The 14526-nt window shown below is 39.9% G+C and overlaps 2 protein-coding genes across 3 annotated transcripts; one reads left to right on the top strand and one right to left on the bottom strand.

Moving 5' to 3' along the window:
* Window positions 1-4056: 4056 nt before the first annotated feature.
* xrra1 (X-ray radiation resistance associated 1) lies at window positions 4057-9649 on the bottom strand. Its single transcript, XM_063895930.1, is given in 17 exon segments — window positions 4057-4268; window positions 4353-4458; window positions 4562-4677; window positions 4798-4945; window positions 5030-5206; window positions 5298-5416; window positions 5497-5590; window positions 5677-5762; window positions 5865-5971; window positions 6079-6171; window positions 7187-7335; window positions 7655-7752; window positions 7844-7916; window positions 8003-8074; window positions 8163-8291; window positions 8293-8312; window positions 8901-9649. Coding segments are annotated over 17 exon segments (1881 nt in total). The 5' UTR covers window positions 8992-9649; the 3' UTR covers window positions 4057-4065.
* LOC134872563 (sialidase-3-like) lies at window positions 9210-12406 on the top strand. Of its 2 annotated transcripts, none has more exons than XM_063895932.1 (3): window positions 9210-9512; window positions 9939-10178; window positions 10269-12406. In XM_063895932.1, the coding sequence occupies exons 2-3, from the start codon at window positions 9954-9956 to the stop codon at window positions 11274-11276; spliced, it is 1233 nt and encodes a 410-aa protein (XP_063752002.1). In that variant the 5' UTR covers window positions 9210-9512; window positions 9939-9953; the 3' UTR covers window positions 11277-12406. The 2 variants fall into 2 exon arrangements, with proteins under 2 accessions (XP_063752002.1, XP_063752001.1); XM_063895931.1 differs by having other exon boundaries at window positions 9212-9776.
* Window positions 12407-14526: the final 2120 nt, after the last annotated feature.

The following is a 14526-nucleotide window of genomic DNA, read 5'->3' as shown; positions in this document are numbered from 1 at the left end:
AACTCACCTCATCAGTTCTTTATTCCAAGAACAAAAGGGTTTACATGGGATAATAACAATGGAGACTTTTTGGCTGTTTATTCTGCTTTGATGGTGTTGTGAGGAAGGGTCCAGCACAAATAATAGCAGATATTTATCTATTGGCTTCACTTTACAACAAACCTTGTTCTTATATGACTGAAATCTCTGGAATATGAACATATTCGTAGGAAACAAATTGCAGCCATGTGTGGATTGTGAAATAATCGTCCGGTATTGAAGAGATGTGTGACAGCAATAGACTGTTTTCAGTTCTTAAGCATGCTTGCATGAGGTCAAAAATCTCAGGAGGCTAAATCAGAGATGGAATAGCAAGAGTGTCACATTATCACATTTAAAAAAGTAACAGATAAAGGAGCATTCCCCCGGTTTACGATTCAAGTTTACACAACCTAAATGGAAATGGTTGTACAACATCCTCAAGTCAGATAAAAAGAGGAAACAGTGATGTGCTCAGGGTTATATTGGCTTGAATATAGAGACTTCATACTCACAAGAATTAGGATTGTGTTTCACTCTTGACGGGTAAAGTTGGAATATGATACCAGACAGAGACATTCTCATGGAAGTTGAATTGTGGAAAGGGTCGGATCGAGTGTTTTGTACAAAACTGAGTTAAAGTCAGGATATTTCTGTCTCTCCTGCTTTTATTTTGCAGTCTCTTTTGAGTCCCCAGACTTTATGGAAGTACAATACACAATCGCTGGAGTTCTGCTTTAACACTAATGTTTATAATGGCAATTTACATGTCCCAATGTCTGCTTTTTAGCCTTTACTAATCAGTAAAGTTGTAAAAGTGATCCTCTGCAGACACAAACAGATACTTTCCTGTCTAAGGATGACATTTATTTTGATGTTTATCAAGCGGTTGTACAATACCAGACCCTATTTATGCACCCCTGTGCAGCTTATCACCTCCACCAAGTATTCATTGTAATATTACATGATACATCTCAACAAAATCATATTACTTGCCAACAATAAACATAAATGACTCCTACAGTGTTTAAAGATGATCACTTGATCACCTCATCTCCAGGTTAGATTGAAAAGGGAAGCCTGTGGTTGTTGTTGTTGTGGGTTCACTATGCAATCTTTTCTCCTAATGCCAAATTATTCTAGGGTTGAAGAGATGTGGAAAGGAGTAGAAGTGAGCATGTGTGACCTGGAGTAATGTGATGCATTACAAGATACTTCAAGCTAAGAACCCCACATTTTATTGGATTACTTTATTGTTCAACGAAATTAATTAATTGTGTGTAGAAAGTGACACAGAAAATGAAAATCTGGGAGGGAGAGCCACAACAACAAGTTATAAAACAAGGTTTATTTATCACAACACAGCTGGTGACACAACCAGAAAGGTATTCATCCAAACACTGTTATCACCATCTTGTGTTTGTGTTGGGAAAAAAAATTTCAGATTTTTTATTACTTAGGTTTTATGAGTCCGTGCTGAGGTCAGTGAGTCCGTACTCACTGCGTGAAATTTAAAAGTCGTTACTGTGACCGATCGTTGCACAAAACTGTGGAAAACTCACTTGTATAAAACTTTGAAAACAAAAGGCAATTTTCTTAAGGAATTAAGTAAGTGCAGCATGAAAACACTGCACTTACGCAATCGTAGATGCCTGAAGTATTGCATTATCACTTTAAAATTAGTTAACTAACAGCGTTCTTGTCAGGCTAAATAATGGCAGGACTCACTGGCTGAAGAACAAACTCCCTAACGTCACTGAGAGCAGCAAAAAGTCTTAAAAGAAGGACATTTTACCCGGCGCGAATTGCACTTGAGCCTGTATGCAGCATTAAAAATACAGCTTTTATGAAAGAATTACATGAAGTATCATATGTAATGTATGTGGTGTAACACAGATAAGCTCTGCTGTGTCGAGCTTGAACATTTTATTTCTGCATCGTGTCAATTCTTTGTCATTTGGCACATTGACCCCATTACCGTCCATCATATTTAAAGATGAAAACATCCCAACCAGACCCACACACTGAGGCTAGGTGGGCCTGATCCAGGAGATTGTTTTTAAATATGAAATTATTAACCAAATCAACACTGCTCAATGTCAAATTTCACCATCCTCTTAATAAAAAATATGTATGTTGTTGTTAGTTTTTACTTCTAATATTTCGGATTGTTACGGTCCTTTTTTGGTAGTGTTACGTAAGAGATCAAATCCCAACATAACAAAGTTACTGCTTTCAGTTTAATTTGTGTCATTAGAAGCTTGGCCATTTGTTTTACTCTGGTTGATTTTTTCCAAAAAGTAAGGAAATAATGAGTGCAAATGAAAAGTATTTTAAAAGCAAAAGATAAAAACTGAAAATAAAAGATATAGCGAAATATGTGGAGAACAAATGATTTTAGATTTTTAGATAATTGTATATCACAGGTTGACAACCTAGATAAAGTATCTGCTGGCTGCGAACACAAAGCCATGTTCTTGCTGTATGCATTATAAATGATATTCATCAGCAGCAGGGAAACAACCACACATACATATGATAATGTATATTCCCATGAAACATCTGCAGAGCTCTTATTGATCTATTCCACCTCAGCTGAACCTGCATTCCACATCTGCAAGCTGCTCTGCAGAATTTAAATCATATGAGAGAGGAGGCTGGGGAGTCACAAGGGGAATGAGCAGAACATGACCAGAAATAAATGACGTTTTTATTGCAAGCCTGCAGGAGATGTCACACATGACCTTTCAATCATACAGTTAATAACATATTTTATATTAAAACATATTGAACTGAAGAGGTCTGTTTGGATTACAAACAACTAAATAATCTTGTTCCTGTCCAGTCTCCTGCTCAGTCAGTCCAGCAGTGGCTTGGACTGGGAATCGTAGGGTCGCCGGTTCAAGTCCCCAAACAGAATTGAAATATGGAAAGTGGACTGCTACTTGGAGAGGTCCCAGTTCACCTCCTAGGCCCTGCTGTGGTGCCCTTGAGCAAGGCACCAGACTCCTCCAATCCCCCCTCCCCATTGCTCCCGGGCGCTGCACGATAGCTGCCCAGTGCTCCTCGTACTAGGACGGGTTAAATGCAGAGGACCAATTTCACTGTGTGTGCTCTGCTGTGTGCATGTATGTGACTAATAAAGAGGGTTTCATCCTCCGATTCTATCCTGCTCAACACGATGTTCACAGCTAGATCCACTGAAAGGATTCTACATAATGATCCCTCGCCTGCTTTAGACAAAAGGTTTCTTGCTGAAAATAAACCTTCTGCAGTTTTAATACAGAACCCCTGGGAGGCAAGAACAAAATATATTCTCCTGATACATTTAACATCTAAATCTAAATTGTTTTCTCCTCTTAGTTTATGACATAAGAGCAGGAGGAATCAATCCTCTGAGTAGCTTTTCTTCTTCGTAAACAGCTGAAGAGAATCTACTTCTGGCTGCTACATGTGTTAATAAGTTATGTAAATGAAACGGCAAATTAAAGGCACATTTTGTCCCAATCTGATTCACATCATCCATGCATGTCACGGGAATTGTTTTATAATAAGTGTTAAAGAGGCCCTTTCCTGTTATAAAGGTTTTAATGCATGTAAATGGTCTGCAAAGGCTTAAATCCCTGTGTTGCCTCCACAGGGAGTTTCTCTCCACTTCCCCCCTGCCTGAAACATCTCCATTGGAATCCTTTGTTTATTTCAGTAACATAGTGACATCACCACGTAACACTGGTGCTTCTATTGGCTAGCACACACAGCCTATGGGGCGGGACACCTCTTAAGGGTTAACCAATCACAACAGAGCCGGCAATCAAACCAATCAGAGCAGACTGGGCTCTGGTTTCAGACAGAGGGGGAAAAGAGGTGCTGCGGCACAGGCACTACGAGGAAAATGAAGAGCTTTCTGAACATTAAAGCATGGAGACATGTCAGGAACAAACTACAAATATGAACCTGAAAATGAATATAATATTTCCTATTTATTTTCCCACCCATTCAATTCAAACCAGGTGTATGTCAACATCAAGGACACTTTAATAAAGGAGATCACAGTTTATCTGAGGGTGGAAGAATCTGCACAGGTGGAGGTTCAGCTCCGTCTTGGTTGGTGTTTCTGTCAGACTCTATGCTGGCTGCTTGTGCCATTGTTTTCTTATGGACCATCTTGTGCTTTGTCTTAATGTCCCTCAGCAGCGACAGAGCTTCCTTTTGCTCCTGCTTGTTAACACCGGTGCCGTGTATGGCCCTGCCTGTACAGAGAACAGAGCGTTACATAAAGAAAGGTCATGAAATGCAGAGTTAGCGGACATTCACTGTATCCGAAATGTTCATACTTAAGGACACTTCTCTGATCGTTGTGCTCTCCTTGATTTCCTTTATCATTTTATCCACCCTTTCAGTTGGCTGCTGTATCGGCTTCAATGGCGGAAGGTCCTTAATCTGTAAACAGATTGACAAAAGGCGATAACAATGTATTTCATTCTTCTGGCTGCATTGACTTCAATTTCACAGTAATTTTGAGGGTGAGTGTAAAATACGAGACCCTTTTCTCTCTTTCGCTGTAAGGCATCTGGATGCTATCAAGTTTGGGTTTTGAGTCTCTGTAAACATTCAGATTCTTCAGTTTGTGCTCCAGCATCCGAACAGCTGTTTGAATTCCTGTTGAAAGAAAAAAAACAACATGAATATTCCTGTTCACTATGGGGGAATTGTATAGCTTAACGTTTAAAGGCTTAAGAAAAATGTCCAAAAATAAACAGGAGAAACTGCAGCCCTCACCGACTGGCTCCACCACATCAGGATTTGCTTTTGTGTCCGTCAACATTTCGTAGCATGTGAGTCTTTCAGGAATGGTATCGGCTTTGTTCGCTGAAATGTCTTTTCCATCAGCTTGAAGATCACACTCATATTCAGGAACTTCTGTAGCCTGAACACAAAATAACACTCAGTAAATAGAGACTAAAAGAGAGGAGGAATATTTGAAAAACACAAAAACTGGACATGCACATACCTGAGTAACAAAGAAGTGCTCTGTGCTTTCTTGGAAGGTGTCATCTCTGCTATTCCCACTCTCAGATTCTGGTGTTTTCTGGACAGTCGACTCACTTTTCTCCACATGGGTTTGGGTAGGACAGGGTGCATCCTTCAACATGGGCTTCTTCAACACTTTTGGGGGTCTTTCTTTGAACTGTGATGCAAAGATGTCCCCAAATAAAATCACTTTCACTAAGAAAATGTGGTGTGTCACAATCAAAAATCAAAAGCAGAACAGATCTAACCTTCCATTTCGGGTGAGTGGACACCTTCAGCGGGTGCTTCGCCGCCTCTTGAGTCTTTTTGCGATTTATCCTAATCCCCAGTCTCTCTTTGAGGTAATAGGTCAGTAAGGGAGGATCTCCTGTCTCCAGGAAAGACATCAAATCAATTTTAACATTGAATATTCAGAAGAATACTCTTACAGGAGAAGAGAAGCCTCACCGCTCCTCTGTGTGGTCAGAGGGTTGGAGTGGATGTCAATTTCTCGGAGCATCGGGAAAAGAGCGACCGCCATCAGCGCTTCCTCCTCCAAAATCTGATGACGAAACACTGATGAGACATGTTAGCTGATTTCTAAAAAGGTGCTTTATTTGTTATACTTGAACAAATGATCCCATTCACCTTGTTGTTTGCTAAATTGAGAAACTGAAGCTCAGGTAGCGGAAAGCTGGATCTTTCAGCAGTGCTCGGATTTGTCTCAGTGTGGCCTGGATCAAGGAGTAAAGGGATGAAAATAAACAAAAAATCTAATTTTTTTAAGCATTGTTAGGTAATGTACTAGTTATATCAAGCAGCTGTTGCGCATTTACCAAATCCCTCTGTGTCCGTTTGCTCTTCAACAGAAGTCTTCAAGCCGTCAATTTGCAAAAATACAATTTCAGAAATATGGTTTCCCTGCAGGTTTAGATACTTCAGCCTGTAAATGACAATTATAAATGCTTTATTAATGTTTACATAGATTCTGTTACACATTGTGATATTAGAGACAGCCTCAAGTAATACTTTAGAAAACCACATCATGACCTCTTAAGGTTTCCCAGACTGTTGAAGACTCCAGAGGACAGTTTGTTATCGTCAAGCATCAGGACCTCAAGAGCTCTAAACTGTGCGTCTGCCCTGAACACACAGAAACACACACACAGAAAAACAATACAGTTCAGTAAGACCATGGCTTCCACACAAACACTGATGAATTCATTAATGTGTACAGTAACATATAACATTCACTTCCTGCTCGACTTTATGGACCTGGCTGTCGAGCAGGTGTATCGAATGTCTCCGAGGTTGCTACTCTCGATTCAGGAGTGTGAATTGGGAGCATTTTGTGCACCCCCTCTTGGTCAATTTGAAAACTTTTAATAAATGCATTGAGTTTGCGGCCTCCCTCTGTCAGTAACTCCTAAGACAAGCTGTTGTGTCATGAAAATGTAACTTGAACTGTTTCTTATTGGCCTCATTATGAGTTGAATAACTTTGTATACTCTTAACTGTAACCATAAAGGCATTGGGATACTTTGCAAGCAAGATTCTGTATCCATGCTTCAAAACATCAATAAAAAGGGCATTCTGCAGTAACACGTGTACAAAGAGGACTGGATGCAGCAACAGACTGTTGTTAGAGAATTATGTTTCCTCCAAACACTGAAGCAGATTAGTTGTATTTAATTCTGCCAGCTTCTCCATGACTCATATAAGCAGAGTTGTTTTGTAATAGCTTTTAAATGGAAAGTAGGCACTGTCTGACAAAAGAGCCATTACACAGAGCGGTGTTTGACCGAGCTGACCTGTGTGTGAAGTTAGAAAAGCAATCCCACTCTGGCAAAATGTGATCAATTACCTTCTTCTGTTTTTGCTATTTTTTCCAGAATAAATTTACTGTGAGCAGAGGAGAACATTCATTTTGGCAAATTTAACTCAAACTAAACAGGTAAACACTATTAACATAAGGAGTGTGAATGCAATAAATATATATATATAATATCTAGACACTCAATACTTCGTCTACACAAGACTATTAGTGCCAGGTAAAAGGGGAAAAGGAAGAGGATGAATATTTGTTTTGCGATTTTTTTGCAAGAATAAGCTTCATGATGCCTTTATGCTTGGTGCCAATAGGAAATAAGGTACTAACATGTGGGACGGGTCATGCTCGGATGAACTCAGATTAGGAGGAAGATGATGAAGCTGATTTCCAGTCAGATGAAGGCTTTTTAGACGTGGGAGCCGACCCAAGGAAACAATATCATCTGCAGACAAACTGTTGTAGGACAAATCCAAAACCTGAACACATTTAAAGAAATTGTTACATAAAGTTATTGCTCATTTACAGAGTCCAGGCCTGAGGTATTTCATTTTGGAATATTATTGATATTAGACACAAAAGGCACAATGTAGGCAGAGATACAGAACCTAAATGTGCAATGAACATTGTTTTCTCACCAGTTAAGATCAATACAGAGGCAACCTAAGCCAATAAAAATACATTTTGGATGAATATATTACGTTTAAATTTCATGGGCTTGTAAAGTTATTTTGACCCCTTGTGGCAGGTCATAACCCAAATATACAACACTAAAAACGTGAAGTGAAAGTCCCTTACCTCGAGATGAGGGAAGTCAGCAGCATGAAACGTCATGTTGCTGATCCCGTTTAATGACAGATTGAGTTTCCTTAAAGAAACAAAACCGCTGAAAGACCCTGTAAAAAAACATCTTCTTAAAGAAACACGTTTGCAAGAGGCACAACTTCTTATTGAAGGACAGTCTGCATGATATGTACAAATCATCACCTAAAGAAAGGGAGTTAATAGATGCTTCAACGTAAGCTACATTTTCAAACACCTTGAGGTCTTCTGGCTTGACCTGTGCACATAAGGAAACACTTATTAACTTTGTTTTACCCACTTTGATTATCAAACAGTTCTAATGTGTGAAAAAGTCATTCTTACAGAGTTCAGTTTCTGCTCACTGATGTCAACGGAGCAGAGATCAGACGGCTGATCAACACAATGTAATTGGAGCTACAAAAGAAGATTGTGGTTGTTTGTGGTCACCGAAAGTCACAATTTTGTCAAATAAGCACGTCTATACCATGTTTCAGTGCCTTACCAGTAGAATTCCATCTAATGTGTTGCCATGAGGAGTCTCAGCCCCCCTGCTGCTCCCACATTCTTCATAAATCTCTTTTATTCTTCTACGCGCATTCCTGTGGTTCTGCTCCTCTGCCTTTCTGTAAGCCTGTAAGCCAATGTCCAGCCCCTACAGGGAAGATGAATTTAAATATAATCAGAAGATATTGCACGCACATTTACAAATGTATAATTATTAACCATAGCGGTCAGTGGGGGAAGAAATATGCTATTCAGATCCTTTATTTTTTACATTTTAGTTTGCTATTATTACATTTTATATTATTGCTGCATTAAATATGTTAGCTGCATTATACTGTTGTAAGGTTGTGCTATTCTTAACTCCCTTATGTACAGTTTGGTCATTTAATCTCCAGAAAAAACATCCTATTCTGCAAAATAATAAAATATTGTAAGTGGGTTTTTAGTTTTAAGTGTTGCCTTTCTGTATAAAACATGTTTCTCTGAAAATAAACTTTTAATGAGCTTAGAATAACAGCCCTGTTTTAATCTTTGTGACTGTACATTCATACTTCTATCAAAGAGGGGTTTTAAACAGTGTAGTAGGATCATTGTATTAATCCATAAATGAATACAATCAAAATAACCCAATATTGACATATGTGTATTTCACTGGACAGCAAAGGGTTTGAACATGTGTGAATCTCTAGTATGAGAGCCTTCACGTTGTTAGTAACCTGTATTGTTTTTAACACACCTTCTTTCGTTCGGCTGAGCAATGTCCGGGGTGGGAAACACTTGGTGAGATTCTTCTGTCCATTATCAAATGTATAAGACGCTGCAGTCATCTTGTTTGCTTGTGATATCCATTAATCAACAAACAACTATCCATGCAAGTGTTAATTAGGCTTTTCACGAGATAGTTTAGCAATACCTCAAAATATTTTGATCTTGAGCTACACTGTAGTCCTCTGTATCCTAGCAACAGCATGTAAGAGGAGAGCTGTCCTCCCGTCCGGCAGGGGGCGGTAGAAATAAAAACATGGCAAGACTATCTAGTCAAAGATTGACTTCACTGATAAGATACAGGCCTGCCCAGGCGGGCGAAGATACTCTTAAACATTCAACGTAAAGTGTTATGAATACGCCATCGTTTTTAATGTACAGCACGCCGGTCTATGACTTACAAAAACGAATAAACAATCGACCCCTATTAAGTTTACGCAATATAGCGAGGTAGCGTTTAAACGGAATTGGTAACATCGCGCATGCGTGAGGCAGGACGCCGAAATCAGTCCGTTTTTAATAACTCCTGTCTTCAATTCTTAAGTATCCACCTCATCTCTGATTTAGGTTCTGTAAAACACGGGTAAGCGACGAATGCTTGATTTAAAACTGAAACTACTGTTCTAATTTACGTATGAGATGATAAACTAGACGTCGGAACGCGTTTAAGCGAACCCGGAAGTATGTGACAGTGGATGTTTTGCTTCAGCGCCGACCTCTTTTCTGATGCACTCATCGCGATCAGTGTCGTGAACATTAGAGGTCTCTTTTATGGCGTGATATTAGACGGTATAATGTTGTTAACGAAAAGAGCAAGGGCGTCAGATTTGAAGAGTGACAAGTGAAGGTGAGGATTTGGTTATGCATGCACAATATACGTTATGTGCAATTTGTAACAACGCTGTCCTCTGTGTCTATGAGGAGCTGTTGGACTGTGAACTCTTTCTGTGTTAACATTGTTATGCCAAGCCAACACTTTTCATATATTTGGAACATATTCAATTTGCAGGAAATCTGATCCACCATGGGAAATACACCATCAAAGAGTGGCAGTGGAGAGGAACCAGTCAAAACAACTTTGTTTGAAAAGGAGCCAAATGGGATAACCTACAGAATCCCTGCTCTCATTTATCTGAGGCACAGTCACACCTTCCTCGCGTTTGCAGAGAAAAGATCCTCGCCCTGTGACCATAAAGCCAAAGTTCTTGTTATGAGAAGAGGAATGTTGAAGGATGATGGATCTGTTCAGGTTATTATTCACATGCAAAAAGCAGCATATTAACATTTTCTTTAATACTGCTCTTCTTTTTTAACTCGTGACTTTTATAATGTTTTTCAGTGGTCGTCCAGTCAGGAGCTATCAACAGCATGCCTCCCAAACCACCGCACTATGAATCCCTGCCCTGTATATGAAAAAAACAGCAAAACACTGTTTTTATTTTTCATCTGTATCTGGGGAAACACCACAGAGAATAAGCAGATCCTCACAGGTAAGAACAAGGCACGTCTCTGCTGTGTTTGCAGCAGCGATGACGGGCAAACCTGGAGTCAAGCAAGAGACTTAACAGAAAGTGTGATTGGTGAATCTATCCATAAGTGGGCCACGTTCGCTGTGGGCCCAGGCCACGGTGTTCAGCTGGAGAACGGCAGATTGATCATCCCAGCGTACGCCTATTATGTCCCTTACAGATGCTGTTCCTATCCCATTCCCTTCACAGTCTACCCACGTGCACTGTCAATTTATAGTAAGGACTTTGGCCAGACGTGGCATATAGGTAAGATGCTCAGAAAAAAGTCATGTGAGTGTGAAATGGCAGAGATCATAGACCACGAGGGCAGGAGTCATCTTTACTGCAATGCTCGTAACACTAGGGGCCACCGGTGTGAGGCCCTCAGTGAAAACAGCGGTGTGTATTTTGACAAACCCCACATTGCTCCAGAGCTCGTGGAACCGCATTCAGGCTGTCAGGGCAGCGTCATCGGCTTTCCTGCCCCTGAATTTGTCCCCAATGATGACGCTGAAAGCAAAGCTTGTGGCACGTCGCTCTTGTCTCCAGACACTCAGACATGGCTCCTCTTCATCCACCCGACCAACAAGTCTAGTAGACGTGACATGGGTGTGTATTTGAACCGATCCCCCCTGCACTCATCAGGGTGGGACAAGCCCAGGATCATCCACACCGGGCCCAGCGGATACTCGGACCTGGCTTACAACGGAGACAAGGATCAGTTCTCATGCCTGATGGAGTGTGGGAAAGAGAGTGAACTTGAGCAGATTGCATTCATGTCGTTTAACCTCAATGATGTCATGCAGACGGGCAATAAGAAAGACAAGAAGATATGCTGAATTGCTTCATTTCTCTATCAACAAAGCTCTCTTAACATTCTCCTGCAACCTAAAAATCCAAGCAATGGCTATGTTACTATGCTGTGCAGTAACATCTGTCTGTGTTTTACTGTTGTTCTACAGTCAGGAGATTAAAGTATGCATGAGTCGTGTTTTTTGTTGTCTCCTCGTTGACATGAAAAAGTAATCCAACTCTTAATAGTAGTGATATGCAAGCAGCTGTGTGTAAGAAAAAGAAAACTATTTTTAATAGGCTGGGTGGCTGATTTCAAGCATGCTGTGTTGGACTGTCATCTTTGCAAAAGGCTTTGTGTGTAGCATGTTTGACAAGTACATCATGCCCATTTTTGCATCTTATTAAACTGTCAGTATATCCTGAGCAGTGGAGAGAATCTGCCTACCTCTTTTATTTTCATATGAAGATCATAGCAGGCCTTGTATAGTAGAGCGTAGACTTTCCTGCGTGCTCAGCCTCTCCTTCACATTTAGTAAACTCTGATTCACATATGCCTTCTATCTTCTCCACTGTTTAAACTTAAGCTGTGCTACAGCCTATCAGTGCATAACCCTTTGTGTAGGTCGCATAAAAAGGTGGCATAAAAAAATAGACAGAAAATATCAAAAAATCCTTTAATTGCCACAGCCAGCTAATCAATAAGGAGACGAACCAAACCACATTTATGGGTTTTTTATTAGAGAGATACTGTCCAAAGCAACTGCCAGCGCTACTTTGTACTGTACACAGATATCAGTATTTTGGAAAGCAATATTTCACTCGGTTACTTTACTTATTTCTTTTCAGGTGCATTTAGTATTGTGCTCTTAACAGACTTTCCCTTTGCATCATTAAGTTAGTGCAATGTCATGAACAGGTATGATTGGCTGGCTGTTGATTATCAAATGAAAGCATGTAACAGCATGCAACAGCAGAAGAAGACTCACTATATTTATAACGCCTATAGAAATGTGCACAACCTTGCGTCCATCTTGCCTAATGTTGTGGGGCAAAATGCCTCCAGGTGGCTCTCAACTATAGTTTTGTCGTGTTTTTGTTGGCTGTTGTGGAAAGTGACGAATCCTGCATGAAACATGTGTTTTAGTAGAAAATAAAAGTTACTGTGATCAAGCAATTCATCTTTTGTTTGCTTTTGTACTATTTTTATTCTGATAGTATTATTATTATTATTAACAACTGAATGAAGGGGAAGAAGAAAAGTTAAGAAAAGGAATAACTGTCATATAGGGACGGGGATAAAATGTAAGGCATGGGTGTGTTTTTAAAAAGCAGCTTTGAAAAACCTCATGGCTAGGGATAATTGAATTCCCTCAGCAGCTAAAGGAGACTGAGAACATGTTGAAGGGATGTGAAGGACTTTTGTTGTATAGTGTCCGGTGGGGAATGGAATGGGATTCAGCAGATGTGCAGAAGGCCGGACTGAATTAAGGACAGGAATTTAAGATGAGGATAAATGTGGATTTTCTTTTTTTTCTCCCCAAAACATGTATTACTGTTAGGAGAGTGGTAGTGTTTGCTTAATTGCATTCAACCAGTGACTGGTAGATGGGTCATTACGTGCTTAAAATAAGTGCTTTGACAAATGAAAAAAACACTAATAAGACGTTTACGGGTACACTGCAAGTTCTTGAGTTGTGAAACCTCAAAGGTTAAGCCTTGTGTTAATCTTAGTATTTATTATTGTTAAATTCCATTTCCCTATGGAAAGACTATTAAATATTACTGTTTTACGCCCTCCAGACTTCATGTGCTCCTACTGAAGACGTTGATTAAACATGATAACAGGCCATAAACACTTAATTGAGTTTTTAAGGCTTAGTCATTTTAATCAAGCAGAACAGCTGGACACTAGCTTTAATCAAACATTCCCCAAACAGAAGTAAATGCTGCAGATCTCTGTTTTCAGCTGTTGATTATTTCACACTGAGTATTAAGCAGAATGGTCTCCCAGTGTGATGGAGCGACTCACTGATGTGTGTGTTTAAGTGTTTTTCGACAACAATTGAGGCGAATGGACAGAGGAATAAAATATCTGAACTTCACTGAGTGTGAGCAACTCATGCAGGAAACTGTATTTATTAAATGTTGGGGTATTTGTTCATCTCAAACGTGCCCGGCTTCTTCCTTTCTCACTGTTTTTCGTCACCTTGTCCCAACAGCTTCTCCAGAACAAGATGAATCATGCTGTGAAACCTGTTTTTCTCCGACGGCGTTGGCGGTGACAAATCCAATATTTTACAGCACATATGATAATCTTTGAGAGGGTGGCTCTCGGTAATAAACACATATGTTACCTCTATCACTCCTGATGACATTTGGGAGTCCAGCAACGGAGAGGCTGGCAGATGTTTTCTGTTTGTGGGGAGCATGTGGTGTCCCAGTGGACTCGGCACAGATCAGCGCTGGACTCACAGCCCTCGCATTGTCCCTGTAACATCCATTTGAATGACTCAGGGGCCCGAGGGACATTTTGGAGGATGACAGGAGTCCATTTAGTTTGCAGTTTGAGTACCATTTTGATTTTCTGAAGCAGTGAAGATATCACATGGCTTGGTAGTGCTTACCTTTCTTTTAGGGAGAGTTAATTGCATGTTAAAGTTGTGTTTTTTATCCGCCTTGATTGTTAGGAAATCAGACAACTCACCATTCTTCAAAATACATCCTACTGTATGTACATGTGTTGGAGCAATTTGGTACCTGCCTATGCTTTCTATCTTTACATGCAATTTAATATGTCCACATCAAAAACAACTCAATATAACAATTTTTTTAAACCTTAATTTTACCATAAGATATTTAGTATCAGCCCTTGTGACACCGACTGCCAGAATGAGAAACATGCCGTTATAAAGGTAACGGTTTAATCTATGCGTGCGTTTGCACAAACAATAGCCTGTGGGAGATTTCACAAGTAGCTCCTTGTAATTCTAGGTTTGCAGAGCTACGAAGATGATCATTTAGTTTGCCTAACACAAGGAAGAGGACCAAAATGCACATTCAGAGGGTCACTAATAGCTGCAGATATAAAGCCACCGTGTTCAGAGTTCAAGGTTGTGTTATCTGTCTCTGTTAGCTTGTTCAAGTTATGAGCGCAGGGGAGTTATTAAATGAGGAAATAGCTGCATAGTTCAAACAGCTCATTTCACTCTCAACATTTTGAATCTGAGGGATAACATTTTGAGGAACATCATCCTGGTATCTTATGACTGGAAGTAGCAAATGTATTCCTAGAAG

Source organism: Eleginops maclovinus, chromosome 11, assembly GCF_036324505.1.
Source record: "Eleginops maclovinus isolate JMC-PN-2008 ecotype Puerto Natales chromosome 11, JC_Emac_rtc_rv5, whole genome shotgun sequence".
In the NCBI taxonomy this organism is placed as follows: Eukaryota; Metazoa; Chordata; class Actinopteri; order Perciformes; family Eleginopidae; genus Eleginops; species Eleginops maclovinus.
The sequence above is the reverse complement of the archived record's forward strand: the minus strand, read 5'-3'. Positions and strand labels throughout refer to the sequence as shown.